A 27,047-nucleotide genomic window follows, 5' to 3' on the forward strand; every position below is an offset into this window, starting at 1 on the left:
CTGGTCCCCTTCCAGGTCCCCCAGGGAGCATGCAGGGCCCCCCCCGTGCCCACCTAGCTTGGTGATCGGTTGCAGGGGGACCCCGGGTGCCCCCCCCAGACCCAGGGGGCACCAGTCGCCAAGCTGGGGGTGGGGGCAGCACGCTTGCCAGTGGATCTGGAAGTGGACCAGAAGTGCTTTAGGTCCACTTCCGGGTCTGCTGCCAAGTGCACTGGGGAGCCTTCATCTGCTCCAGCATCACAGCATCGATGAGCCGCCTGGTACCTTGAGGTATGTAGAAAAATCATTTAAAGCTGTGTTAATGTCTGAATTGCCAAATCTTTCCAAACCTCTCCAAATCATTTCGGAGGGTTCCAATTCAATTCAGAGAGATTAAAGGGTCTCTTGATTTAAATTCAGATTTGGAGGTTTGGCCACAGAATTGGACCGAATCTCCACTGAATCGAATCAGAGACCAAAGTTTCGCACAGCCCTAGTGTACATAGAGGTGACTGCATAATAGCTTAAAATGAAATTTTATTTTTGTATATTTGGGGAGGGGGTGTATGGAGGGGTATGGGTGGGTGGGCACAGGGTTTGTGGGGGCCTGTGGGTGTGTGTGTGGGGTTTGTGTGGGGATGTGTGGATGTGTGGGTAGGTAGGCGGTTTGTGGGGGGCTGTGTGTGGGAGGGAGGATGGCTGAGGGTTGTGGCATGCATGGTGAGGGAGGCTGGCTGGGGTGTGTGAGAGGGTGGAGGTATGGGCGTGTGGGTATGGCAGTCACAGCCTGTGGCATATGGAGAGCCCCAGCAGTGTGCGGTCCCTGCAAGCCCCAGGACTGCATGTGGCCTGGAAGCCAACAGGGAGAGTGGTGGAGTTGGCTTGGCTCCATAGAGCTCTTGCCAGCCACACTCCATGCTCCTGCTGTCCCATCCTGGGCCCCTGCTGACCCTGGTCCCAGGGTACCGGTGTGCGCCCTGCACTTCTTGGCTTGGAAATGCCATTAGTGACCTAGGGCACATGCTGGGGGAGTGCTGGGGGAGAGCCCTGCTGGGGGAAGGCTTAAGGCATAGTCAGGTACCTGAGAGGCAGTAAGACCAAAGAGGGGCAGAGCCTGGGGCCAGAAGGTCCAGTGCCTAAGAAAGGCAGAGACATGGGCCAGGGGCCAAATGCATACCTGAGAGGTGCAGAGACTGTAGCCAGTGGCCCTAAGCCTGGTAGGGAGTAAGCCCAAGCCCAACAGGGCATGGCTAAGGCTGGATTCCAGACACCAGGTCTGATGATGCAATGGATCCTGAGCTAACTGGCTCAGCAAGAGAAAAGAGGCAGAGGCCAGGTTGGTTGAGACCCCGTACCAGGGGCTGATTGGACAAACACCACCTGCGAGGCATGGATGTGGTATAAGGGGCAGTTTGGAGCCACATAATAAGCCCCTAAGGCAATGGGTACCTCAAGGCACATGCGGGCTGGGAGGGCCCAACTATGGACAGAACCAGTTTGGGCTAGTGGGTTCTGAGAGGGGACCCACTGGCAAAAGAAGGACAATGACTTGTTCTAGGACTAAAAGGCAGCTTCCCTTTCACAATTTAATAATTACATCAAGGCATAGTGGAGGGTACCTAGAATCAGGATAAGGCAATGGTAATTTGGCCACCAGGGGGTAGCACGGTCACCCCTGGGTCCTGTTTCTGCTACACTGGTTGGACACTTCTTAAGCCATGATAGTTAATTAGCACATGCAGCCGATCTAAATTTAACAAGGTAATTGTGCAATAGATTTAATGTGTAGAGAAGGCCTATGGTTGTGCTCCAACGCTCCAGTAAATAAGTGTTTTCCCTTCTGATGTCTTTGAAATAAAAATAACTTTTAAATGTTCATGTAGAGCCAAAGGACATGCAAAAACTTACATACTTCAAATAATAACAGTTGGCATGGAATAATGAGAAATGTCTCACCAGGGCTAAACTTCTTTGTTTTTCTGCTAGTTTTTGATGAGCTAGCCTCAGTACTTCCTGAGCTTCTGTCACACGGACTTGTTTTGGATGCACTACCTAGATAAAAAATATGTACCATAGGATGCAGAATGAGGAGAACATGAACAATTTGTTAAACATATTTATAATCTTGGAAGTTATTCAGAAAGAGGAGTCATAATCTTCCTTGACATACAACTTTCCCAATGGTAGATTTTCAAAATGAAATGTCCAAAATTATAGTCCTAAATTCTGATATAGTTAATCTAAATATGTAGTCTGGTTTTCAAAAATAGTGGATACCTCTCCCTGAAATTAGTGAGAACTGTTGGGTACTCACCACATTTGAAATTCAGGTAACTTATTTAGATAGCTAAATATAGATGTAGGAACCTAACTTTATATATTAATATGTTTATTGAGTTGGTTACTTAGAACAATAATCTATTCTAAGAAATCCCCTGAGCTACAGAAGCAGGTGGATTCATAGATTCATAGATGCTAGGGTCGGAAGGGACCTCAGTAGATCATCGAGTCTGACGCCCTGCATAGGCAGGAAAGAGTGCTGGGTCTAGATGACCCCAGCTAGATGCTTATCTAACCTCCTCTTGAAGACCCCCAGGGTAGGGGACAGCACCACCTCTCTTGGGAGCCCATTCCAGACCTTGGCCACTCGAACTGTGAAGAAGTTCTTCCTAATGTCTAGTCTAAATCTGCTCTCTGCTAGCTTGTGGCCATTATTTCTTGTAACCCCCGGGGGCGCCTTGGTGAATAAAACCTCACCAATTCTCTTCTGTGCCCCCGTGATGAACTTATAGGCAGCCACAAGGTCGCCTCTCAACCTTCTCTTGCGGAGGCTGAAGAGGTCCAGGTGCCCCAGTCTCTCCTCATAGGGCTTGGCCTGCAAGCCCTTAACCATATGAGTGGCCCTTCTCTGGACCCTCTCCAGGTTACCCACATCCCTCTTGAAGTACGGCGCCCAAAACTGCATGCAGTATTCCAACTGCGGTCTGACCAGCCCCCGATAGAGGGGAAGTATCACTTCCTTGGATCTGTTCGTCATGCATCTGCTGATGCACGATAAAGTGCCATTAGCTTTTCTGATGGCTTCGTCACACTGCCAACTCATGTTCATTCCGCTTCTGTTCCACCAAGCAGGTCATTTCCTAGGCAGTAGGTATGCTGGACATTTTTCCTCCCTGGGTGCAGCACTTTGCATTTCTCCTTGTTGAATTGCATTCTGTTGTTTTCTGCCCATATGTCCAACCTGTCCAGGTCTGCTTGTAGTTGTTCCCTGCCCTCCAGCGTGTCCACTTATCCCCACAGTTTTGTGTCAGGATGTTTGATTAGGTGGTAGAAACTCATGAATATTTCTTTCAATTAGAGATCAAGCCTAATGAATTACTTTTGTAATCATTTGTAAGGAGTTGAGAGCTTGGATTCTTTTAAAATTCTCTATTAAACAAAATTTACTTGAAATTTAATGTAGACTCATACTATATGGAGAATATGATCAATGTAAAATTCTAACTGTTATACTGTATTAGTTACTGTACATATACTTGTCTGAGTAAAAAAAAATCTGCTAGTCTCATTATTTCCTGATACAAACCCAGACAAGTGTAAATTACATATTTCCTGTTTCTTCACTGTACCCTCTTTGTTTAGTTCGCAGACATAAGCAAATACCTCCCTTGACTTCACAGGGCCATGTTTATTAACCTAGGTGCATATTATTGAAAAAAGACTCCAAAAACTAAACTTCAGTTTCTTTAGTACAGTTATATAATGGCATATTTAGCTCAAGTTGCAGAACATGTAATAGTTATACTGTTTAACAGGGCTGAAAAGTCAATACTAAAGTCAGCCAAAGACAGCCAGATCAAACAAACCACTGCCCAAATGTTTAATTTATGCATAAATTATAATATGTTCATTGCAACTTTGTGCTGTAGTTGCATATGCTCTTTCACAGGTAAATGTCTCCTTCTGATATGTGTTATTACTGGCTGTATTTGCTTGTTTTGTCTGACTCTCTGGGACTCTCAAACACAAACAGTACATTTGAGCAAAACCCTTGCACAGGTTAACATTCTCCTTCAGTTTGTAAAATGCCAATTTTTACTGTAATAAAGAACCTTTACTAGAAATTGCTGATTAACCAAAACACCTGTTTGACTTCTATTTCAGATATTTTAAGGTAAGCATAATTGTTTAGCTAAGAATGTCAAACATTTCTCATAATATTTTAAGACAAATGCTATCAAAACAAATTAAATTTGATATATGTGTAGATGTGTGTATATACAGTATATATGTATGAATACATATTATGGAGTACCTAGTTTATTGCATACTATGTTTTCATTTGTTGTTATAGTAGAAAATTATGTATTTATACTTTTTCCTACAGTGTCTATATAGTTTATGGTGTGTGTGTATATATGACTTCAGCTGACTGCCCTCAAATGACAACATTTCTTAAATCAATTGCAGCTCAGTTTTAGTTAGAAGTATCAAAATATAACTAAGTTGAGGAACCTTAAAATATTATTGCATAATGTATTATTTTGCCTTTAAGAAAATTATAGTGTATAACCAGAATGTTATTTACATTTTAAAAGTTCACATACACATTTTTCCTATATCAATAACAATTTTCTGTGTTTCTTTAGCTGCACCTCGGATCACCTGTAAAATATTAATTATCAGGTCACGTGTTTGAAAGTTGTCAACATCTATTATACTAGACATGGAACTACATTTACTCCTCTCATATCTGTTTGGTATATTCTGTGCATCACATGTGGTACAAGCATGCCCTGAAGAGTGCAACTGTACCCAGAGACCACATCTTTACCATACTGAGGTGGACTGTTATCAGAAAGGACTGACGGAGGTTCCACAAAAGTTGCCTCTGAATACATGGGTCCTAAGATTTGGTAAGCACAGTAACATCTGCTTCCTCTTGTAAGTATTTGTGATACATTTTGTGATATTTAGGACAGTTAAGGTAAAATAAATGAGTAAAACATGTTAATGACTGTATAAATATTATAAAGCCACAATTACCTGGAATAGGTAACCATCGATCACGTGGGGGGTTTTTTGCAAAAGCTCTGTTTAAAGTTAATAAAAGCTTTCAAAACATTACTGAAAGTTTTTAATAAGAATTAGAGACAGAAGGTGCATCCTAATCCACTAGATAAGATAGGAGACGTGGGTTCTAGTCCTCACTCTGTCATAGACTTATGTGACCTGAGAGAATCCATTTAAACTTTCGGCATTGCAATTTTCCCACCCTTAAAGTAAAAACAATACTTGTTTTATCTTTATGCAAAGAGATTTGATCATTAGGGGAGAAAATGTACGTGATGCCTAAACAATAAGATGCAAGTATGCCCTCTGTAGAAACTTCGGTGTTTATATGTTAAATAAATGTTTCAATATATGCATTTACCTCTCGTTTTTAAAAATGCTTCAATACACAAATTTAACATAAACATATAAAATGCAAAATAAGACACATTCTGAGTGACTAAAATAAACTCCTATAAATAGAAGAAAGCAGAAAGATGCTGAAATAAGGTAAGATTTTAGTGCAGAATCATTACATTGTTTAAGATGCAGTAAACAGGCTTGTTATATAAATTACTGGTATACTTCACTCTTGAGAAAAATAAAACATATGTAGTCAAACTGTTTATTTATGTACACGGCATGCAGAAGACCCTCCACATAATCTCAGCCTTGTGGGTAAGTGTGTGCAATTAAAAGCACTGCAGTAAAGCAGCCACGAAAGGGTGCCTCTGCAGCTTTCAGAGTGGACTTAAGAGCAGAATGTAGAATTCTTTGCTGCACAGAGCTGTTGAGCCCTACCATACAGTGCAGATAGTGTATAGCTGCTATACCAGATCATAAAGTAACAGCCACAGGACATTTGGGCCCATATCCTATTTCATCTTTAGGTGTCAAAATATTACCTAGCTATCTGAAGTAGATACATAAGTGTCAATAACAGGATTTTAGATTTTATTTCTACTTATGCAATTAGACTTCTCCCCCTGAGCACGATCAGGAGGAAGCTAGTACAGCCACTTTTTCTTCTTAAAATCCTATTTTACCTGGGAAGTGCAGAAGTCTGTGTAAATCCCCTAAAATTTAAATGGAGGAGAAACAGGCTAAACAACTGTTTGATCGAGGAGGCTAATGAGCAGGGCACTTGCCTAGAGGCTGAAAGATCCAGGTTCTAGGTCACCCTCAGCCAAAGAAAGTTTGAGTCATCCTATACTTAGAGCTCCAACACATGATAGTACAAGTAACTATAGCAGATCCCTTCTGAGCATTCTCAGAAGGACAAGTCTAAACATTCAGATGGAAATAGGATGCTAAAGGTGAAGTAGAACTTGGGTTGTGGTGTCTGCACAGGAGAGCTGTGCACTACTTTCAGAACAGAGGTGGATTTTGTTACTCTAATCCATAATAAAATCTGAATGCTCTGTTTTTATAGGTAGAGAGTAAAATGAACCCTATTAGGATTAATACAATGTAGTTATATGCCAATGCATAAGCTTTAGACTAATACTGAAGAGCACCTAAACTTAAAGTAACGATTTATTTTCTTTCCAAGGGGCCAATACATTACAAGAACTTCCAGATAAATTCCTGTCTACAGTTCAGAACATTGAAAGCATCAACCTGGAACACAATTCCATAAAATTGATACATCCTCAGGCCTTTCACAGAGTTAGAAAATTGAAACTAATTAATCTTTATGGAAATCAGATCACTAAAATTCCACCCAAAGCATTCCAAAAATTGACAGATTTGCGCTTTCTTATGCTTGGTCAAAATTATTTAGTAGAAATTAAGCCTGACACTTTTCATGGCCTTCTGAACCTCTCTGATTTAGATATGCCTTTAAACAGAATTACTGCTTTGCCCTCCAATGCGTTTCAGAGATTAAGTGCACTAAAGACACTCAATTTGGCCTTTAATATAATTTCTAAGATTTCAACAAGATCCTTCATTGGCCTTAGCCAATTGCACCTCCTCAATCTTGAGCAAAATAAACTAAAAAGCCTTCCTGTGCGAGTCTTCAAGCCTCTGATTAAATTGGAGGTCATAGTATTGGACAGCAACTTGCTGAAGACAGTAAATGCAGCTGTATTTGAAGGTCTCTCAAAACTACAACAATTGTATATGAGAAATAATCATATTGAAAGACTTCCCCGAGACGTTTTCAAAAATACCCCAAGACTAATGCAACTTGCTCTAAGTGGAAACAAACTTAAGTATATTGATGGAAACATTTTGAGCCATCTTCCAGGTAAGAACATAGTATTATTCCTCTTTCCATTGTTCTTATTATTATTTTGGTTTAGGAATTAAGGCTATTCTAACATTTTTTTCATAAGTGACAGCATTTGGTATCAAAGCTGCTAGGATTAAGAACTACATCACATGGTCCCACCTGAATCTAAGTCTGTTCCAATTTTTTTTTTTTTTTTTTGGTCTGCAAAATACATTTTTAGAGCTGTGATGGAAGATACAAAATCTCTGATTTCCTGACCTGCCAATGGGCTCCTCAGTCAGGACTAGAGAAAATGAACTGATATTTTATTTAACAGCCTCAATTTTTCCCCTCATATTCAGATGAATCCTAACATGTTGAGGTATGTTATGTCCACTTATTAAGTTTTTCACAGCTTGCTATTGTTTGGGGACATTGTAATGTATAACAGGGGTATCAAACTCTGCTCAGTTGAGTCATGTGGAGCCAGTCTGTGGGCTGGATGAGCGTCATGAGGCTGGTTTGAGTACTGGATTGAGCCCACAGACTGGGCCCATGTGCCACACACATGCTGGACCTAGTACCATGCACCATATGCAGCATGCAAGGGTGGTAGCATGCACAGTATGCGGCATAAAGGTCCAGTCTGAGACCCACCGACCAAATAATAAGTCTCTGTGGGCCATATCTTTGACATTGCTAGTATATAGGAAACAATACTGTAAAAATATATTATTTAAGTTTTAAATGCACTATTCTGTGTTTGACATTGATATCTTTTCTTTGCAACTGTCTTCTGTAAACATCATACTTGGCAAATGACTAAAAATGCAAATCTTGCTACTTTTACAAGTTTTTTTTTCCCCGTGGATCCTCCATTAATAAGAATACAACACAAGGGAAAACACAATTTAGGATTTTGTAAGCTTAATTATATGCTAAAATCTATAATTATCTTACAATATTTTCCAGAATGTGCTAAAAGTAATACAGACAGAGGAAAACCCTATTTATTCAGTCAATTTCTTCAGTCCCTGCTTTAAATGCTTTAAAATCAAAATGCATACAAAATAAATGAATGGCAGATAAAAGGAATGCAATGTGGTCTCAGTGATGATGATTGGCATATGTCCTGTAAACTTAATGATTTACTTTTTTAGTGTAAGGAGGAAGAAATACATACACAAAATGCCAACCTGAAGCAGTCAAAATACACGAGTCAGGATGCCAGCAACTCATGAGATTGTCTTTAAAAAGTCATGAGATTTTCAAATATATTCTTTCTTTCTTTCTTTTGAACCTTTCTTCTCTGTTACCATAAGAGCTAGAAACTTACATCTATTAATTTAAAACTGAGATGCTCAGGTAATTAAATCACTTCAGGAGAGTCACTTAGGAAAAACACCAAGAATTGCTGGTCCCATTGTGAAATCACAAAAGTCATTATTAGTGTACACTGCTGAATCATAGACATCATGATAGAAAAGGACTTGGAAGAGATTTGAAAAAGGCTCTTGAAGGTACAGGTGAGTGAATGAATTTAAAGATGTGGCTATGAAAAGGATCAAACTCTAGTTGGGAAGAGAGTGTGGAGGACTTCAGTTTTAGACATGTTAGGTTGAATTGATTGTAAGACATTTGAGGAGGAAATAAGAGAGAGAGAGGCAACGACGTAGGTTTGGAAGGAGAGCAGGTCAAGAATGGAGCAGCAGATTTAAGAATAAGCTGCAAAGCAATGGCATATAAAGCCATGTAAGAGGAAAAACCCACTACCAAACTGAGGATGCAGAGGAAGTAGAATGGAGGGCTGAAAAAAACTGGGAAATATATAGCGGGTACAAGAGAAAGTACCCACAGAAAGAGATGCTGAATGAGCAGTAGGGTTGACATGCGAAGAACCTAGAGATGGCAACAATGTAAATGACAAAGGAAGATACAGTGTCAAATATGAGGCATTGATTATAGTTTCAAGTTCAGGTGAGGGTTCAAGATTAAGGGTGAAGTGCTGTTTTAAACTCTTGGGCAGCAACAAGTTATTGAAAACTTGGATGGAGAAGAACTTGATGCATATTTGTATATGGTAACAAAGATTCAAAGAATTGACAACAGACAAGAAAAAAGACAGAGAAGTGTGCTTAAAAGAGAAGGAATATTGCTAGATTGTAGGCATTACAAGGCTCAGATCAGTAAGAGTGGGGGCTATAAAGCTGAGTAGCATTGACATAGATGAGGTCAAAAAGTATCAATTTGATGATGAGAGGAGAAAGAGCAATTCTTAGTGAAACAAAGCAAAGGTAGCAATATTTCTTTTTTTGTATCTGAGAGACTGACTGAACTGTGAGGCTAAGGGGTTAGATGAGATGAAATTGTTTAGGGTGGGGAAACTGAGATCAGAAAGACACTCAGATAATGAAGTCAGAGGAAGAAGAACAATTTGGGAGGCAGAACAGATTATTTGACAAATAATTCAAATATGTTTTCAAACCATAAAAAAGCAAATTATACTTGATATATGTAAATTACTGAGTTCTATTCACCATTTTTCTATTTCAGCTATTAAAGATGTTTTCTTGCACAATAATCCATGGGCATGTGACTGCAACATGAAATCATTCATTCACTGGCTCTCACAAACCAAGGCCAATGTATTTCCTTTTGAAGATCTAAGGTGCAACTTTCCAGTAGAAAATAAAGACAAAGCAATTCACACACTCATGAAAAAGGATTTCAAATGCAAAGCAAGATCCTGAATTGAGAGCCAGGTTGAGAAGATGCTACAGTTGAAATATCAATGTGTAATTTTAATACAGATTCTTCTTAATTAATATAATTTAATTCCTGGACATCCTTCATTTAAATGAAGGTCTCAGATAGGACGGCTGAAGTGTTGTTAGTGACAGTTATTTGTGCAACTTTTGCTCTTCTACACTGAATTCTTCCTCTTAGTTCCTCCTTCTCCTTGGCTCCTGTCTTTCATGGGAAACCTAGATCCTTTGTGCAGCTTTCTTTCTCTAGTACCCGTTTCTCTCATCTCACCTTCCTTGCTTCCAAACTTTCATCATCCACTATAAACATACATTTCTCTTAATTCCTCAACTAGACCTTCTACTGGGTTCCAGGTTGTTCCTACCAAACAGCAGTTCCCTCCCACTGAGACACCTGGATGCATTTTTTGTTAACCTGCCCCCTACACCGTACTCCACCCAAACCTCTGCATAATTTGGCTCTTCCTCCCATTTCCGCTCACTCCACTCTAATCTCACTCTGTCACTGGATGCTGCTCCACATCCTGGCTCCATTTGATTTCCTGTCTCAAGTTCCTACCGACAAACCAAATAGAATCCTGGTGAAATTTCATCTCCTGCAAATGAATTGAGGAATGAAAGGGTAAGGTAAAGAGTGACTTCTTATATTACTGAAGTATTAAAGTATGAAAAAAGTCCAAAAAACATAATTGACAACCTCTCTTTACTCCCTTACAGTACTTCTTTGCACACAGCCAGTATTAATGGGAGGAAGAATTCATGAGGTCCACATAATACTCCTATGAAATCGTTTCCACAGTAACAGTTTGAATTTTTCTGGAACAGGCCATTTTTCTGGCCTAGAGAATAGGCAGACTTTGTGCTTCCCAAACCATCTCAGTAGGTGGCTCTGTTGTCAGAAGTTCCTCTGGGCTGACCTGAAGCCCCGTTTAAAGGCAATATTACATTTAGAATAGGCCTAGTATAAGCAGACAGTGTACATCTCCCCAACCCTGGCCTACAGAGTTGACCACCATTTCACCTCCCATGTTATGCAATGGAAATGAAGACTAAAGCTGCATTCAGCCTGGGCCTGGGGGATTCTCACATAATCCAAGGGACAAGACTTATTTTTATTACATTTCATGATTGTATCTATTTGTATAGCTATGTATGGCACAGAAAAGTAAATATATAGAGAATATATTGTATTTTGTGTGTGATTATCATTAATATATTGAATGCCAAAGAATATATTGTAGTTCTGTAGTGCCTTGTAATGTTTGTTTCTTTGACATGAAAATGTTATAACCTCATCCTCAAACTTACTGAGTTTAACCAAAGCAAAAAAGCTGTAGCAAATGAAATTACCACGGTCTACTAATTAATAATTTCTTATTCATGTCATTTAGCCAAGAATTGGAAACAAGATTCTGACAGCCAATTCAATTCTCAGATTGTGCACAAGCACAGAGACAGAAGGTAGAATTTTTGTATCTGATGCACCAATGCCTACAAAACTCACACAACACCAATCTACTGCAGCTATAACTGCAAAGAGAAATATTCTAGTGTTACTTTGAGACTGTGTAGCTCAGGAATATAATTCTGCAGGTCTGCTCTTTGACATGTTCTTGTTTTGATTTTCTTTAGATGAAAAAAAATAATAAAAAGACTTCTGATGTTGCAACACATCAAATACCTGGCACTTCTGGCAGACTGCTCATATACTTCTTCAGAAGTAAAGTTTCTGCATATAGGAATGAATAGATATATGTTATAACTGCTCTGAAAATAAGTTCATTTACCTGCCTACAGGTACTTAGGATCTGAATCTAGCCCTTATAATTATACAATGTTAAATTCCTATTTCTTCTTTCCATAAAACCTATTTAGTATCTATTTTCTATGTTCCAATTTTTAAAGAAATCTATTTTTAAAAGTGAATTTACTTGTTGTGAATTGTCAGATTGATCATAGGATGGTCCTAAGTAAGGAAAGGAGAAAAGTTAGACTCTTTATCCACAGTATAGAAACAGCATGGTTTTACCATATGTGTCTGAATCCCAATTCAGTGAGAACTTCAGAAGGACATAAAATGGGTATTCCTGGCTCTTAAGTTTCAGATTTCAGTGCTGAGACTCTCATTATGGATTACTTAGAGAAGCTAGATAGTTTCAAGTCAGCAGGGCTAGATGGGATGCATTCTAAGGTACTGAAGGAATTGTCTGAGGTAATTTCAGAATCATTAGATATCCCCTTTGAGGACTTGCGGATGTCAGGTGAGGTCCCACATGATTAGACAAGGGAAAATATAGTGCCCATCTTTAAGATTTTTGTTTTGTCTTAAGACCAAATTCCAAATCAACTGAGCTGAGCAAAATCATTCTAGTTTGTGTGGCTTTACCACTGGGCAATCTCATCCCTCCCAGAAACATCTGTCCAGCACTTCAGATACTCCCCAAATCCATGGCAGGTATCCTATGTGCAGGCCTCAAGCCAAAAGGCACTGGAGTTTGGATGCCCCCTAGTCATGCTTGCTCCTTGCCAAAAGGCTGAAGGAGCAAGCCAAGGGGAAAAGCGCAAACGCGGTCCCCCATTACCACAAAATTGTGCAGTTGAGTTTCCTGCATTTGGGAAACTCACAGTGGTCAGCCTGCCCGGCGTGCAAGGGACAGGCCTCACCTGGGGAAAGCCTGTTGATCATGGTATCTCCCTGCTCCTCTTTAAGAAAGGGAAGAAGGAGGATCCAAGGAATTGCAGACCAAATCAGCCTGACTTGATACCTGGAAAGTTCATGGAGCAGGTCATCAAAAAATCTATTATTAAGCACCTAGAAGAGAACAAGGAAATCAAGAACAGCCAACATGGGTTCACCAAGAGAAAGTCATACTTGACCAACTTGATTTTCTTCTATGTTAAGGTGACAGGCTCTGTGGATGGGGGGAGAGCAATGGATGTGATATACCTTGACTTTAGCAAAGCTTTGGACAGGCTCCCATGACATTCTCAGTAACAAAATCACAAAATACAGACTAGTTAAAAGCACTTTAAGGTGAATATATGTAATAGTATCAGTATGACAACCTCCCTGTGGGGCTTATTTGCATACTGCCATTGGTATGCAAGGTTGCTATAGAGCAGGGGTGGGCAAAATGGCCGATTCAGCCAGCAGCCAGACTCCATTTCCCAGAAGCCCTTGCCCACATGGCTTGGGCCAGTCTCCATGGTGACCCCAGCTGCACCTGTGTGGGAAAACTCAGGCTGGGGTTGCCATGGAGACCAGCTGCACTGGCAGCGGGCACAGCAGAGCAGCGCAGGGGGTTGCTCCGCAGCCACTGGGAACTTGCAATGGGGCCATCTTGCTCCAGAGCCAGGGCAGAGCCACAGTCTGTAGCCTGCACACTCCAGGCAAGGACACATAAGCAGGGGATCGTGGCTCTGCCCCAGCTCTTTGCCATGCAGGCAGGGGTGGCTGGGAAGTGGAGTCCACGGCCAACTGATTCCGGTCCACAGGCTGGACTTTGCCCATCCCTGTTACAGAGGGACTGAGTCTCTTATCTCCATATCCCTTATTGGTATGCATGGGTGAGGGAATGAAAAACTCTTTTGTGCTTGTTTTCACTGTGATAACATGTTTTAACTGCTTTTAACCTTTTGAATATACGAGTTCAAGGAAGTTAGGTTTGGGTGCATTGGCCCTGCCTTCTAAAACTATTAAGTTCCTAAGGGTGTTGATACTGTAAGAGAAAGTAGAATAATGAAGCTGAGGGATCAATTCTCACTATGACTTCTATGGTACTCTAAGGTAAAGTGATTCTGTCCCCCCCACAAGCTCAGGAATCACAAGGGGAGGAGGAAAGGCTCTAGATTGGAGGTCTTGATGCCTGGATTTGGGAGCATCTGAAAAACGTGGGCTGTTTCTCAGCCTCTTGTGGGATAAGATCAAGTGTAGGAAGAATCTGAATGCCAGAATTCCAGGCTTGGGCCTGCATGTAGGTTATACCTGCCAATGGATTTGGGAGTATCTGAAGTCCCAAGGTGATAGGTCTGGGATGGAAGATATTCACCGGTTGCAGTGCCATACATGGTGTTTCGAATGATTGAGTTCTGTCTGTTCAATTAATATAATTTTTGGAACGATTGAGTTCTGCTTAATCAATATGATTTGGAACTGATTTGACTAATTTGACTTGGACCACGAAATATATTATAAAAAAAATCTGAAAAGTCTGGAAGGCTGGTGGTAATGCCACACAGACTTGAATGACTGAGCCCTGTTCAGTTCATAGAATTCGGAACTGATTTGGCTGATTTGTCCCAAAACATGAAATAAAAAACAAAAAAATAAACCCTAGGGGAATGATATTGCATTTCACCATCCAACCAGAAAGGAATGGTGAGGTATAAATCTCTTTAGTGGGTCCAGTCCAGTCTGTTACCCACTGGGTCCTAAAGAGCTGAACTCAGGGTGCTACCAGGTCAGGTAGAAGTCTGTATTAGCTAGATCCTGAAAGAGCTGAATCTGCATCTAAGAGAGCTGGGTTGTCTTTATGACCCAAAGAGGAGCAGCCCTCCCCAGCAGCAGTGGGCAGTGACAAGGAACAGCACTCCCTTGAAGTGGTAAGGAGCCACAGAGAGCAGTGCTCCTGCAGTGGTGAGGCAAGGGAAACCTTGGGCTAAGAGCTGCACTAGCTCTTCTGACCACACTGTTCAACCCTGTGTGGGACTAAGCAAGAACTCTGAACCTATGGGTTAGGGACAGACATTCAAAAAGCCCAAAACTGAATTGATTCAATCTTTACAGGTTAGTCTAACCTGCAGAGATTAAACTGATTTGCAAGTGGATAGACATTTACTTTCGAATCAGGAAATGCAGACACATGCCTACAGTGGCTCAGGCTAGAAGTCGGGGGGCGGGGGGGGAGGAGTGCTAGAGTGAGCCCTCCCTTCCCTTCCACAGTGCTAAATTGAGGGGTGTGTAGCTAGGGCCTGCCAGGATGCTAGGATTAGGGAGTGGTTTAAATCCCTACCCTGGCCTGCACAGTCCCCAGCCACGGTGTGCCTGGAGGGGGAGGGGGAAGCAGTCCTTGCCAGGCTTTTCCCCTGCTTGCCGCTCAAAGCAGGGGGGGGGGGGGGAGTTTTGCCAGACCCTGGCCCCCGGCTAGCACTCTGAGGCAAGGAGGTGGGGGAGGGAGTATAGACTGCATACATCTGTTGATGATACTGAGCTTCTCAATCTCCCTCTCCCTACTTTTTCATGCTGTCTGTAGAAAACTGAGGTTACTCACAGGTCACATTTGTTGCAAACCAGTCATTTCTCACACCTCTTTCTGTCCCCTGTTGAACACTGACAGATTGCAGACTTTGAAGATTGGATGGGAGATTTGTGTGAGAGAGAGGGGAGATTAGGAGGAACTTTCTGATTATGAGGGTGGTCAAGCATTGAAACAAGCTGCCTAGAAAAGTTGTGGAATCTCCATCCATGGAAGATTTCAAGGTTGGATGGAAAATTAGCTGGGATGGCCTAGTCAGGGATGATCCTGCCTTGAGCAGGGGACTAGACTAGACAACCTTGTGAGGTCCCTTCCAGCACTACTTTCTTAGAATCCTATGATCAATACAAGCCTGAAAAGATTTTAGGAAGGACACCAAGGAAAGTCATAGATGTAGAAAGTTTTATATATGATGAGCAATAGTAAGTACCAGCCTGGTAGGGCTGTGCAAAGCTTCTGGTGCTGATTTGATTCGGAAGAGATTTGGCCTGATTCGGTGGCCGAATCTCCAAATCCGAATTGAATCAGGGGACCAATTAAAAGGTCCAAATTGATTAAAAGCTCTCCGAATCAATTTCAAAAAGATTTTGAGAGATTCACCGATTTGGGCAGTCCCTGACCGCTGCAGCAGGGAACTGGAGCTGGACTCACAGCTGGTAAGTAGGAGGTGGGGGAGGACGGACTGGAGGAGCGGGGAGGGGAACCATGGGGGACCCCTGCCAGGCCACATCCCCTGCCAGCTCCCCCAGCCCCCCCCCCTCCCCCAGCCCTTTAAAAAAAAAGCCCCACTCACAAGGTGCTGCTGGGCAGGGGATGATCCCCACTGCCCTCCACTGCCCCACACCGCATAGAGGGCTCTGTCATGAGCCCTGAAACATTCTCCTGCTCCCCCAGCCTTCCCATGGCTGCCCTGCCCTCCACAGCTTTGGCCCTTTAAGAAAAAAAAACACAACCCCCCCAGACTCATCAGGTCCTGCAGCAGCCTCAGGGCTTTGGAGGGCTCATACAGAGCCCCCCATGCAGCACAGGGCAGTGGGGGATCATCCCCTGCCAGGCAGGAACCAATGAGTCCAGGGTTTTGGGGTTTTTTTTTCCTTAAAGGGCCAGAGCTGGGGTGGGCAGGGTGGCCATGGGGAAGGCTGGGGTAGTGGATGCGGGTTGGGGGGATCATGCAGAGCCCCCCACACAATGTAGGGCAGTGTGGGGCAGTGGGGATTGCCACCCTGTGGACAGCACCCAGTGAGTGTGGGCTTTTTTTTCCAAAGTGCTGGGAGCTGGGATGGGCAGGGCAGCCATTGCCGAGGCTGGGAGAGGGGGGTGGGCCTGTGTGATTAGGGGATTTGGCAGGAGCTGAATCTATAAATCAGATTTGGCTGAATTGATTCGGGACAGTGATTCGAATCATCGAATCAAATCACTGCCCCCCGAATCAGCCAAATCTGAAGTGAATACTAGCCGCTTCGCACAGGCCTATAGCCTGGTAAACATTTTATTTGGCTTTTCAGCCATGCCTAGTCTCTATGACCTCACGTAACAAGGAAATCAGAACAATTCAGGACAAAACCTATCCTTAGTATTTCTGTTTTCATTTCATATCCTCTATGAAATTTAGCTGAGGTTTGAGAAATTGAGCTGAGGAATATATACTCAGACTGAGTTCTACAAACTAATTTTTACTGTTTCTGTTATGAAGCTACTGACTTCAGTTGGATTAGATGCCCATAATTGAGAACAGAATTTGGTCTGTAAGTTTTACTATGATTATGCATTTATCTAGAAACTAATTACTGTAAGAAGTGTGTTCCAGTTTTGTATGATGATCCCTACTAACTCAGACATATATTCATTCAGTTTTGGTTGAAATCTCTTTTTAAATCAAGATTCATTTTGTAAGTTTAGAACATCATCTTTTACCAACTATATTCTTATAAGAACTTATATTTTGTCTGAAATATTAAATAGGTCTTTAGAAATACAGAAACAATTATAAAATTAGATACCTTTTGAACTTCATGGTAGTGATCTAAAGCTAAAATCCATTGACACATAGAGCAACAGGCAATGGACACAAATCCAAGTTTTGATGGACTAAAATCAGGTGATTTTATGTAGCTTTTCAACTGCAGAAATACCTAAGAAGAAAACAATTTTAAGATTATCAATAATTTTGAATTTTCATATGCCCCAGGGAATCTATGAGGTACACTTTAAGTCCCAGCAGGACCACTGGCACAACCCAGGCATAATCCCCAGCCTTGGCTGCAGCCAACACTCAATGCCCCTGAGGAAGGCTTAAAAAAAACAAACCCAACTGGACACAAGCAATGGTGTGGGTGGGGGGAGGGAGGTATTCCCTTTCAGCTCCATGTGGTAGGGTGCTGAAATAGCTAGCCACACTTCGGGCCTTGAATTTTTTAGTGTATGAAGTGTCTTGTCAGTTCTGGGATGAAAGCGCTTCATGTCGCCAAATGATAGGTCTAGTATAGTTTGTATGTTCTTGCAGAAAATTGATCAATGCAGCCATAATGACAGGTACATGACTACTGCCAATGCTATGGACACAACAGAGATGTTGGGTGTCAAAAGCAGCCTGTAGGTGTGTCTTGGTTGCTAGTTGCCCTTCTGAAATTAAGGATATCAGGTCTTCTGTTCTGAGTAACAGAGTCTGTCAAGTCCGTTAGCTTTTCATAGACCCACAATTTATAGTGGGCTATAAGTCTGGGAGGTGGCTATTTAAAACGGTAGGCTAGCTGATGACTAGGTTCTCTTGTCAAACTGGTTCAGCCTCTTGGGTCTGCCCATTCTTGGGTCTGGCCTTCTTTCACAATTGTGACAACCAGGGAGGATGAGAGTAAAGATAGGTATTTCTAAATGCCACTCTATTTTGTGTCTGGTTGCTGAGCAATGAGATGACAGGATGCAGGGATTAGCCAAATTGCTTTGGCCGAGTCCATTACAGCTTTGTTAATAACCTATCCTTGTTGGGTCCACTGAGTGCAGTATGTAAACCAGGGAATATGACTGTTTGGATACATATTCTGGGTTAATCTTTAATGGGCTTGTCACTCTTCTCATGAGTTCTTTGAAGCTTCTTACATCTTCTGAGGACATACCAATTTGCATAGGGGGAGGGCAGCTCTTTGGATTCTCCTGTTCTTGTCACCAATAAAGACTGTTCACAATGGTTTGGAGAGAACTGAAAAATGGCCCTGTGTAGATTGTGCTGGTATTTGTTAAGAATTTCATCTTTGATCTTCTTCCTAAGATAGTCATTGTAGTGGTCCAATGTGTGGTTTTGTCCACTGGGAAGTGTCCAGTCCAATTTTTTTTTTGTTGATTTGGTCTGTTGCGGTGGTGGTGGTTCAGATGTGATTTTGTCCTGGTGTAAGTATTCTTTTAGGTGAAGTCAATGGAAGAATTCTCCCAATTCACTATATATTAGCAGATTGTTTAACAGAGCAGAACTTCAGGCCTTTGGAGAAAGCAGATATTTCAGAAGGCGGGGGGAGGCACTGTGATAGATTAATGATGTTGTTCTGGGTGGCACTATCTTGATTCTCCCATTTAGTGTTAGTATGCTGTCTGTAAGATGGCTCTTGTGATACTGGTTCCAATTTTTTTCATCCCTGTGGTAGAAGTTTTGGGACTTCTGAATAGTAACAAAGTTTATTTCCTGGTTTATATCTCTTAGTTTAGTAAAGTAAGTATGTCCAGTTTAAGATGCTCTCTTTTGGATTAGGAGAAGATGGTTTCTGAGTTTTTCTGACATCTTCCCTCACAGCTGTATTTAGTATTTGAAGTTCTGTGCATTAGCCAAAGGGGTGCAGATGGTAAGTCCGCTAGGGACTTATGTTTCTTGTACAGGCTTAGGAAGCAGGCAGCACTAAGTAATCTGTCTTCTTTTTAAGTTATGTTGTGGGTTTTGCTTCCTGCTGCCATGTGTACCTGTGAACTGCAAAGCTTTCATAGATCTTAATGTTCTCCTTTTTTTTTGCTAAGGGCATTATTCATATCCAAATCTATATATTAACACAATAGGACAGATTCTCTATTCCTCTACTTCTGTAATAAGCAGAGAACTGGAAGAGTGGGAGCAGACAAAATGACTTTAAGTCAACCTTTCACATTTTTAAATCAGACCTCAACCTTCATCTCCTTTTAGGGTAGTCCTAGGGCTGTTCTAAACTGTAACAGCTTGTAACAGTCCTTTATGGACTGATATTCTAATACGTAGTATACTTACATCTTTCTGGCCAGGAACAGATGCTGTATTTGTCTCCGGACAAGATGTGCCTGTATGTTGTGAACCAGAAATGCCCTTGGGATTGGCATGTACACATATCACCCCTCTAATCAGGGTTTAGTGGGTAGCTGAATGCATTCCTACTTTTCTGCCATTGACTCGATGTTGCAATCCTGGGATAACTGTTCAGACACACTTAGCAATGTCCTGGGATAAACTGTCAGTACTTCTTATACCATGAACTTTTTAAAGATTTATCTTGGGACGAAGGGTATGGACACCTGAACAATTGAACTTTGTCCAGAGATAAAATTGGACAAATACTTACACCTGGGACAAATGCAACATCAGTTTGTAGTCTCTGTTTCCTCATTCTCCTGGCCTTCCCTGGACTGTCTTCTACTGTGGAACTTTATTCATGACACTGGGATTCTGCAGGAGTAATTTCTGCCTGCTCTGTAGCTTTTTTGTCTTCTCAGAGTGGTGCAAGTGGGTTGTAGCACAGGGCATAGGACATCTAGGTCCAAGTTCTGATGCAAAATTTATCCTTAACTAAGGCAAATCAACACCATTTAAAGTGTTCTCACAGAAGGAGTTAAGACAAAATGTTAAACATTACTGCTTTGCTTCACCTTTTCTGGTAGATTATCTTTATCCAAAGTAACCAATGTTTTGAGGAATCCTGGATCTGCAAGAAGGTGTTTTGCTGTTGCCCAAGTAGGTTTCTTCTGCAGAAGAATACAGACTGCATTCATAACAGTTAGTACAAGAGGAGGAGGGTGAGTATACACTCTGTAAGAGAGAGAAGCATTTGAGAGGTTAACAAGAACTGTTGTCGAGTTTAACATTTCATACAGATCACAAACTGTGGTTGTTTCCTATTGGGCTAATCTTTAGTTCCACACTTCTCCAGCATTTTACTGCTTGTTCACTGAGAACAAATTGAATTTGACCCTGGGATAATTTCTTACCCAATAAAACTTAGTTCCACCTCTTCCAGTATAGATCTTGCAGCTCCAGCAGAAGTAGTACTGCCAGTTTGTGAAACATATCCCTGCAATTTGTGTAAATTATAGGTCCCCTCCTCTACCTTTATTTATGTAACTGTTCTAAGGCAGGAGCTCAGCTAGGTAGATGTACTTGTGAAATCTGCCAGCATTATTATTCTAGAATGCTGGATTACTATTGCTTGGAACAAAGCTCTAAAATAAAGTGACAAGGCTTTAAAATAAAACAGACCTACCTGAGTTCTGCAATGTGGGCTTTGTCCAGTGCATCTAAAGCAGTAAGAGCCTTTTCTAAAGTTGGCATTACAGCATTTAGCTCCTCTGTAGCTTGCTATATTGTAAACATTAAAAAACCATTAAAAGGTTAAAATTGGCACTCTCTTTTGGCAGTATGTACGGTACAGAAATCACTTCTAGTGCACAATAACTATCAGAAGGAAAACTCTTGTTTTGTCAGAAAGCCACACAGAAAGACATTGTTTGAAATAATAAGGTGCCATTCAGGCACAAGTGTTTTCTAATCAGAATCATGAGTAAAAGAAACAAGACAGAGACCTTTTGTGCTTTTTTCCTAATTCTAATTTTTAACTTGTAAAGAATCCTAATATAATTCATTCATATGCTGGGGGCATATGAACATTGGTATATATTTTTGCAACCATTTATCTTTGCTTTAAAAAGAACTAGATTTTGCAAGGTTCTCAATAATCTCAATTTCCACTGAAGTCAATGAGACTTGAGAGTTCTTTGTGCCTCATAAGAATGGACCCATTTAAATTAAAATCTGAAAGTCATCAAACAGGTTTTCTACCTTAGCATATTGTTCCACAACGTTTGTTTCTTCAGCCATGATTTCTTCATCCTGTTTGACAAGCATTCGAACCTGTTCCACTACTACTGAGTCTCTACGAAGTTTTTCCACAAGTTCTTCTGTTTCCTAACAGGAGAGAAAAAAAACTTTTCCTTAGCAAAATATTTTGGCCATAGAATCTTAAGTACACTTAGTAAATTGACTAAATGACTAATCTAAGATTCTACAGATTCCAGAATTATTTTTCTGTTTCTTGTCAACCAATCAAGAGTATATCTTGTCTTCAGTTCATCTAAATTTCTGTCAACTATGAAAGCATAGGACAAGGAAGTACACGATAATTTCCTAATTTACGGACAGGCTCAAAAGATGAGGTGATAGAACATGTATGATTTAGGTTTTGAATTCTGAGGTGAGGTGCAGTGGGAATGACTAAAGATTTTGAAAGTCCGTGGGAGAAAACAAGTATAAATTCAGATGTACCTTTGATTTTTGCTCTATTTGAGGGCCAAGAACAAACAACTCTTCCTGCATTTCTGCAACTAATGATGTTGCTTCCAGAAGCTTGGTTAGACCATTTTGAAAACAATCCCTAAAACATAAAAAAAAGTAAAATGAAATACCAATCTGCACTTCTCAAGTGAAGTCTTTCATTTAACTTGTTTGAAATAGTAGCCCAGGTTCATTTCACATTCCATAGGCACAAGTTAGGAGTTTATCTTTAACAACATGGTCTATTTTGCTTGATTTTGACATTTTGCTGATCTGAAAGGGATACTTCAATGCAACTTTACATTATAAAAGTACACAGTGAGGAAATGCTAATAATTTCTTACCTGTTAATCAGAATTTTCTTTTTTGTGATCTGTAATATTCTGGAAAAGGTGTTTATGAACTGCAAATAGCTACTGGGAGTGACATAGTAATGCCTCTTAGTTTCCTTCAAATATTTCTCAACTATTGTTGATATATTTTTGTGGACTTCAACACACATGTCAGTAACCCTGTTTGTTAAGGTCTGGAAAATGCAATGATTAAAAAAGAGAAAAAGTAAATAAAAATATTTATATTTCTGAAGTATAGTATATATTTTTGTTTATCTCCTGTTTTATACAACTTTCTTAAATTCAGATGGAATACACTGAATGGTGTTACGGGAAAATTAATAGAAAGTATTTAAAATGTTTGCTATGAATTTATAATTCATAGAAAATAATTGTATTTTTTTAGTAATTTCCACTTAATATCAATTATTTTTTTCTCTATTTTTTCAAACAAAATCCTGTGTTACTGACAAGGACGTTAAACAGTACAGAAGGTATAATCCTGTCCTCACTTGGTAAAAATGAAATCAGTAGGATTAAACCAATATATCTGAAGATAAAATGTGAACCAGTGTATTAGATAATTAAGCACTGGCTAAAAATCTACTATACAGTAAGAATAGCAACATTTTCCTAATCACTCTTATGGCTCATTTAAGGATGAGATGATATTTTACCAATGCTATTACCAACTTACATCCTATAAACCTGATCTTTTTCTCATTTGTATAGGTTTTATACCAGCACAGCCCTGTTAACTTCTGGGGAGCCAACTGTACTCATATGTACTCATGTAACCAATGCAAGAAACAGGCCCACACTTGCATTATCATTTAAGTCTTTACTGCTCTTCACGGAGCAGAGCTCACACTGAAGCTAAGTGAAATTGTTTCTTGTTGATCTGCATAGCTGTTTAACCTGTGAAGCATGGGTATGGTTGTAGGGGAGGTTGCAGGCCACAAAGGGTGTCCTAAGATGTGGTGCTGTTGAGACTTTGTTTAAGGGAGAAGGAGACCCCAGTGAATGAAGTGAGAGATGACAGAGCCCAGAGGCCCAAGATTTTTGAGAACGGACTGCCAGAAGCCCACTGGGCAGAGGGCGAGGGGGCCTGGTGGGCTGAGCAAAGTGGAGCAGGGCACCCATGGCCATATTCTGTTTCTCTGGAGGCATCCTCCCAGAGTTAACAGTAACAACAAAGGTGTGGCAAGTGAGGACAGGCTGGTACCCAGAGAAAGACCAGAATGGAAGAGACAGGATCAATACAGCTGCCAGGGGGCCCCATAAACACCCTCTAAGACTGGTCTTGTTACATATGGTTAAAGAAGAAAAATAAATTTTATGGACATTACCTCATTTTCATCAAAAATATTCTTTTGACTTAAGTAGTTTTTTGCAACATGCAGGAGAGCTTCTTCAGGCCAGTTCTCATACCAATCAACTGTACAACAATTAATAATGGCAGGATATGTCCGGCAATGCTGACGGAAATTATGCCCTGCAGGACTTGATGTCAAAACAATATGAAGGTTGCTATGAACTCTCTGAAATAAAGTTATAATTTTGGGAGGAAATTACCATTACAAAGATTAACATTTCCCCCCTCAAACCAGTTTATTTTTTTAACTTTTTAAAAAAAATGTATGTTAAATTTACGACTTCCTTCCATGCTAACAGTACTGTACCCAAATGATCAACAACCTATGATTTTTGATAATAATTTGTGAAGCTGTGAATTTAAGACTATGGCTGTATACACATATTCAAATGATCTGAGAATTCTTCCTGGTTTGTACCTGGAGAGATGACTGGCTGGGGACTGACTGCCTAAGCAGCAGCTCTGCCAAAAAAGACCTGGGGGTTACAGTGGACAATAAGCTGAATATGAGCCAACAGTGTGCTCTAGTTGTGAAGAAGGCTAGCAGCATACTGGGGTGCATTAGTAGGAGCATTGCCAGCATTTCAAAGTAAATGATTCATCCCCTCTATTCAGCAGTCTGGGGAGGCCACATCTGGAGTACTGTGTCCAGTTTTGGGCCCCTCACTATGGAAAGGATGTGGACAAATTGGAGGGAGTCCAGGGGAGAGCAGCAAAAATGATTAGGGAGCTAGGGCACATAACTTCTGAGGATAGGCTGAGGGAATGGGGCTTGTTTAATATGGAGAAGAGAAGATTGAGAAGGGATTTAATAGCAGCCTTTAACTACCTGAAGGGTGGTTCCAAAGAGGATGGAACTAGACTGTTCCCAGTGGTGGTAGATGACAGAACAATGAGCAATGGCCTCAAGTTTCAGGAAGGGAAGTTTAGGTTAGATATAAGGAAAAAGGCTCTCACGAGGAGGGTAGGAAAGCACTGGAACAGGTTACCCAGAGAGGTTGTGGAATCTCCACCTTGGAGGCTTTTAAGACCTGGCTAGACAAAGTCCTGGCTGGGATGATCCAGTTAGGGATGGTCCTGCTTTGAGCAGGGGATTGGACTAGATGACCTCCTGAGGTCCCTTCCAACCCTAATTTTCTATGATTCAATCTCAACAGACATTGGAATGCTGGGCCCCTGAACAGCAGAGAGCACACATCTCAGCATGGTCTACAGGCTCCCTTGGTCTGCCTGGAGACAGACAGCAACTGTATACTGGGCTGCCCTGATTGGCTGCTCAGGGTCAGTCTGCATCTCCTTGCTGCAAGTTATGGGGATTGTTAAGGGAGCATGTTCTGCCCCCTGCTTGGGTGGAGCAGTTACACATTCATCTCCATATGGCTGGCAGACAGTGGCTCCTCTGAGCAGGGATGGCTCTCCTGGCCATGTGAGGATTGGGACCTTCTGATCTCCATGCTGCTGGGATGCAGCAGTCTAAGCTGCCAAGACAGCTCTCCCAGCCACATGGTGATTGGGTCCTGACCAAATTGCTTCCAGTCAGCATCTACACTACTGCGTGGCAGCTAATTCACCATTAATTTAGTGCCTGTATTTCCTGGTGCTAGCGAACAACACATTAGCCTAATTGACTGCAGAGTAAGTACAGTGCATGTGTAGATGGTGATGCTTTACTGCACATTAGATTAGTCTAATGCACAGTAAAATGTCTTGTGTAGATGTGCCACTGTGGTGGAAACTGGTTGGCATACTGCGTCTAATTTTTTATGCTTATTTTGCTCAGGGGACCTCTTTCCTCTTGCCTGCCTAACCCCCTCCCCCACAACCCCCCAGAAAAAACACTTTCAGCAAATGGAATAGTTTAATAATCAGCCTTCATAGATAAATGGAAAACCACAGGCAAAATTAAAAAATACCACTATTTAACATTTTTATAAACAGAAACATAAATATGTAATAACTTAAAAAAAAAAGCCTAAATGACTTCGAGCCTAAGGGCCAGATTCTATTCTGCCTATTAGGTGGTATAAGGCCCCTGCTACATTACATATATTACACAATTAACTGGTTAATCATACAGCTACATGTGCAAAGTAATTATTAGAGGTGCATCGATACATAGGTCCATATCTTATCGGCACTGATAAAAGGAAAATTGACAGTATTGGCAATTGGCTTTTTTGGCTGATGTGGCTTACCATGTCGCCAATAAATGCCACATGCATGTGTGAAGCTACAGCATGCATGCAGCCAGTCCGGCAACTTGGAGAGCAGTGTCCAGCTAGTAATTCTGTTGGGGGGAAGGTGCGGGGAGAGGAAAGGGGCATAGGGGGTGCAGATTAAGGGAGGGAGTGTAGCTGGGGCAGGAGCCACGAGCAGTTCATTGGAGGGGTGGCTCCCACCACTGTGTGCACCCCTGGGGGAGGCAGGAGGGCTGTGTGCCCTCAGGAAATGTGTGCAGAGCAAAGACAGGCTGCCACTGCAGGCTGGGGGTGGCATTGGGCATTTCCTGGCATGGGGTGGGGCTGGGCTGGGGCTGCGCCCCTTATAGTCCCCCTTCCAGCGTCACCACTGCCCATCCCAAGTGCAGCCCTGGCCCAGCCCCCCATGCCGGGAAAACCCTGGCGCTGCATCCTCCCCTGAGTGCACAGAGGCAGCCCACCCATGACTCATGCTCAGATCTGGGAGGCACATGCCTCCCCCGGGGATGCGCACTGTGGTGGGAGCTGCTGCCCCTCGCTGTGCCCTCCCGATGAGCCACTTACGGCTCCATCTGGTGTCCTGCTTCACCCTGGCTGGGCAGCACTTGCCCTTGCCCCACTCCCTCCCTCTCCACAGGGGCCTTGATCTGGTCCACTTCTGGGTCCGCTGGGGAGCATGCAGAGAGGCCCCCTGTGACTCCCTGGCTTGGTGACTGGTGCCTCCTGGGTCTGGGGGGGGGCACCTAGAGTCTCCCTATGGCCGATCACCAAGCCAGGGAGGTGTGGGGACTCCCCACCCAGTTTGCTCTCCAGCAGACTTCTGAGTTCGCTGCTGAGCATGCAAAGCCTCCCCCATGCTCCTGTGGGATTCTCCATCCGTCCCAGCATTGCAGTGTTCATGAGCCACACCTGGTACTTTGAGGTATGTAGAAAAAACATTTAAAGCTGTGTCTATGGCCAAATCGCTGATTCTCTGAATCAGCATCAAGTCTACAGATTCGGATTTGGCCGAATTGAATAGGGGACAGTGATCCGAATCAATGAATTGAATCGCTGTCCCTGATTTGGGACAAATCCAAATCAAATAGGGCCCATTTTGCACACCCCTACCACATGCCTGCAGTGGTCCAAGCTAGAAGCTAGGGGGCTCTAGAGCATGCCTCCCTGCTCTACTGGAGCAGACAGCTTGGGCCAAGTCTAGCCCACCCACTCTGTGAGGGGTGAGGGTTTGTGGGGGAGGTGCAAATCATCCTGGGATGCTGGGGCACTGTGAGTTGATCTGAATCTTGAGGAGATCTGGGACAGAAGTTCAATAAACTGATT

General features: G+C 42.0%; 1 protein-coding gene across 1 annotated transcript in view; it reads right to left on the minus strand.

Moving 5' to 3' along the window:
• The window catches only part of DNAH14 (dynein axonemal heavy chain 14), a 277,358-nt gene that overhangs the window by 54,171 nt on the left and 196,140 nt on the right, over nucleotides 1–27,047 (minus strand). The window contains exons 42-49 of the mRNA XM_019483009.2: nucleotides 23,501–23,692; nucleotides 22,164–22,345; nucleotides 21,811–21,919; nucleotides 21,328–21,453; nucleotides 20,753–20,847; nucleotides 20,142–20,301; nucleotides 17,267–17,398; nucleotides 1,936–2,031 (exon numbers count right to left, since the gene is read on the minus strand). Of these exons, the coding sequence (XP_019338554.2) occupies nucleotides 1,936–2,031; nucleotides 17,267–17,398; nucleotides 20,142–20,301; nucleotides 20,753–20,847; nucleotides 21,328–21,453; nucleotides 21,811–21,919; nucleotides 22,164–22,345; nucleotides 23,501–23,692 (1,092 nt within the window). The remainder of the gene's footprint in view (nucleotides 1–1,935; nucleotides 2,032–17,266; nucleotides 17,399–20,141; nucleotides 20,302–20,752; nucleotides 20,848–21,327; nucleotides 21,454–21,810; nucleotides 21,920–22,163; nucleotides 22,346–23,500; nucleotides 23,693–27,047) is intronic.

This window comes from Alligator mississippiensis, chromosome 1, assembly GCF_030867095.1.
Source record: "Alligator mississippiensis isolate rAllMis1 chromosome 1, rAllMis1, whole genome shotgun sequence".
NCBI lineage: Eukaryota > Metazoa > Chordata > Crocodylia > Alligatoridae > Alligator > Alligator mississippiensis.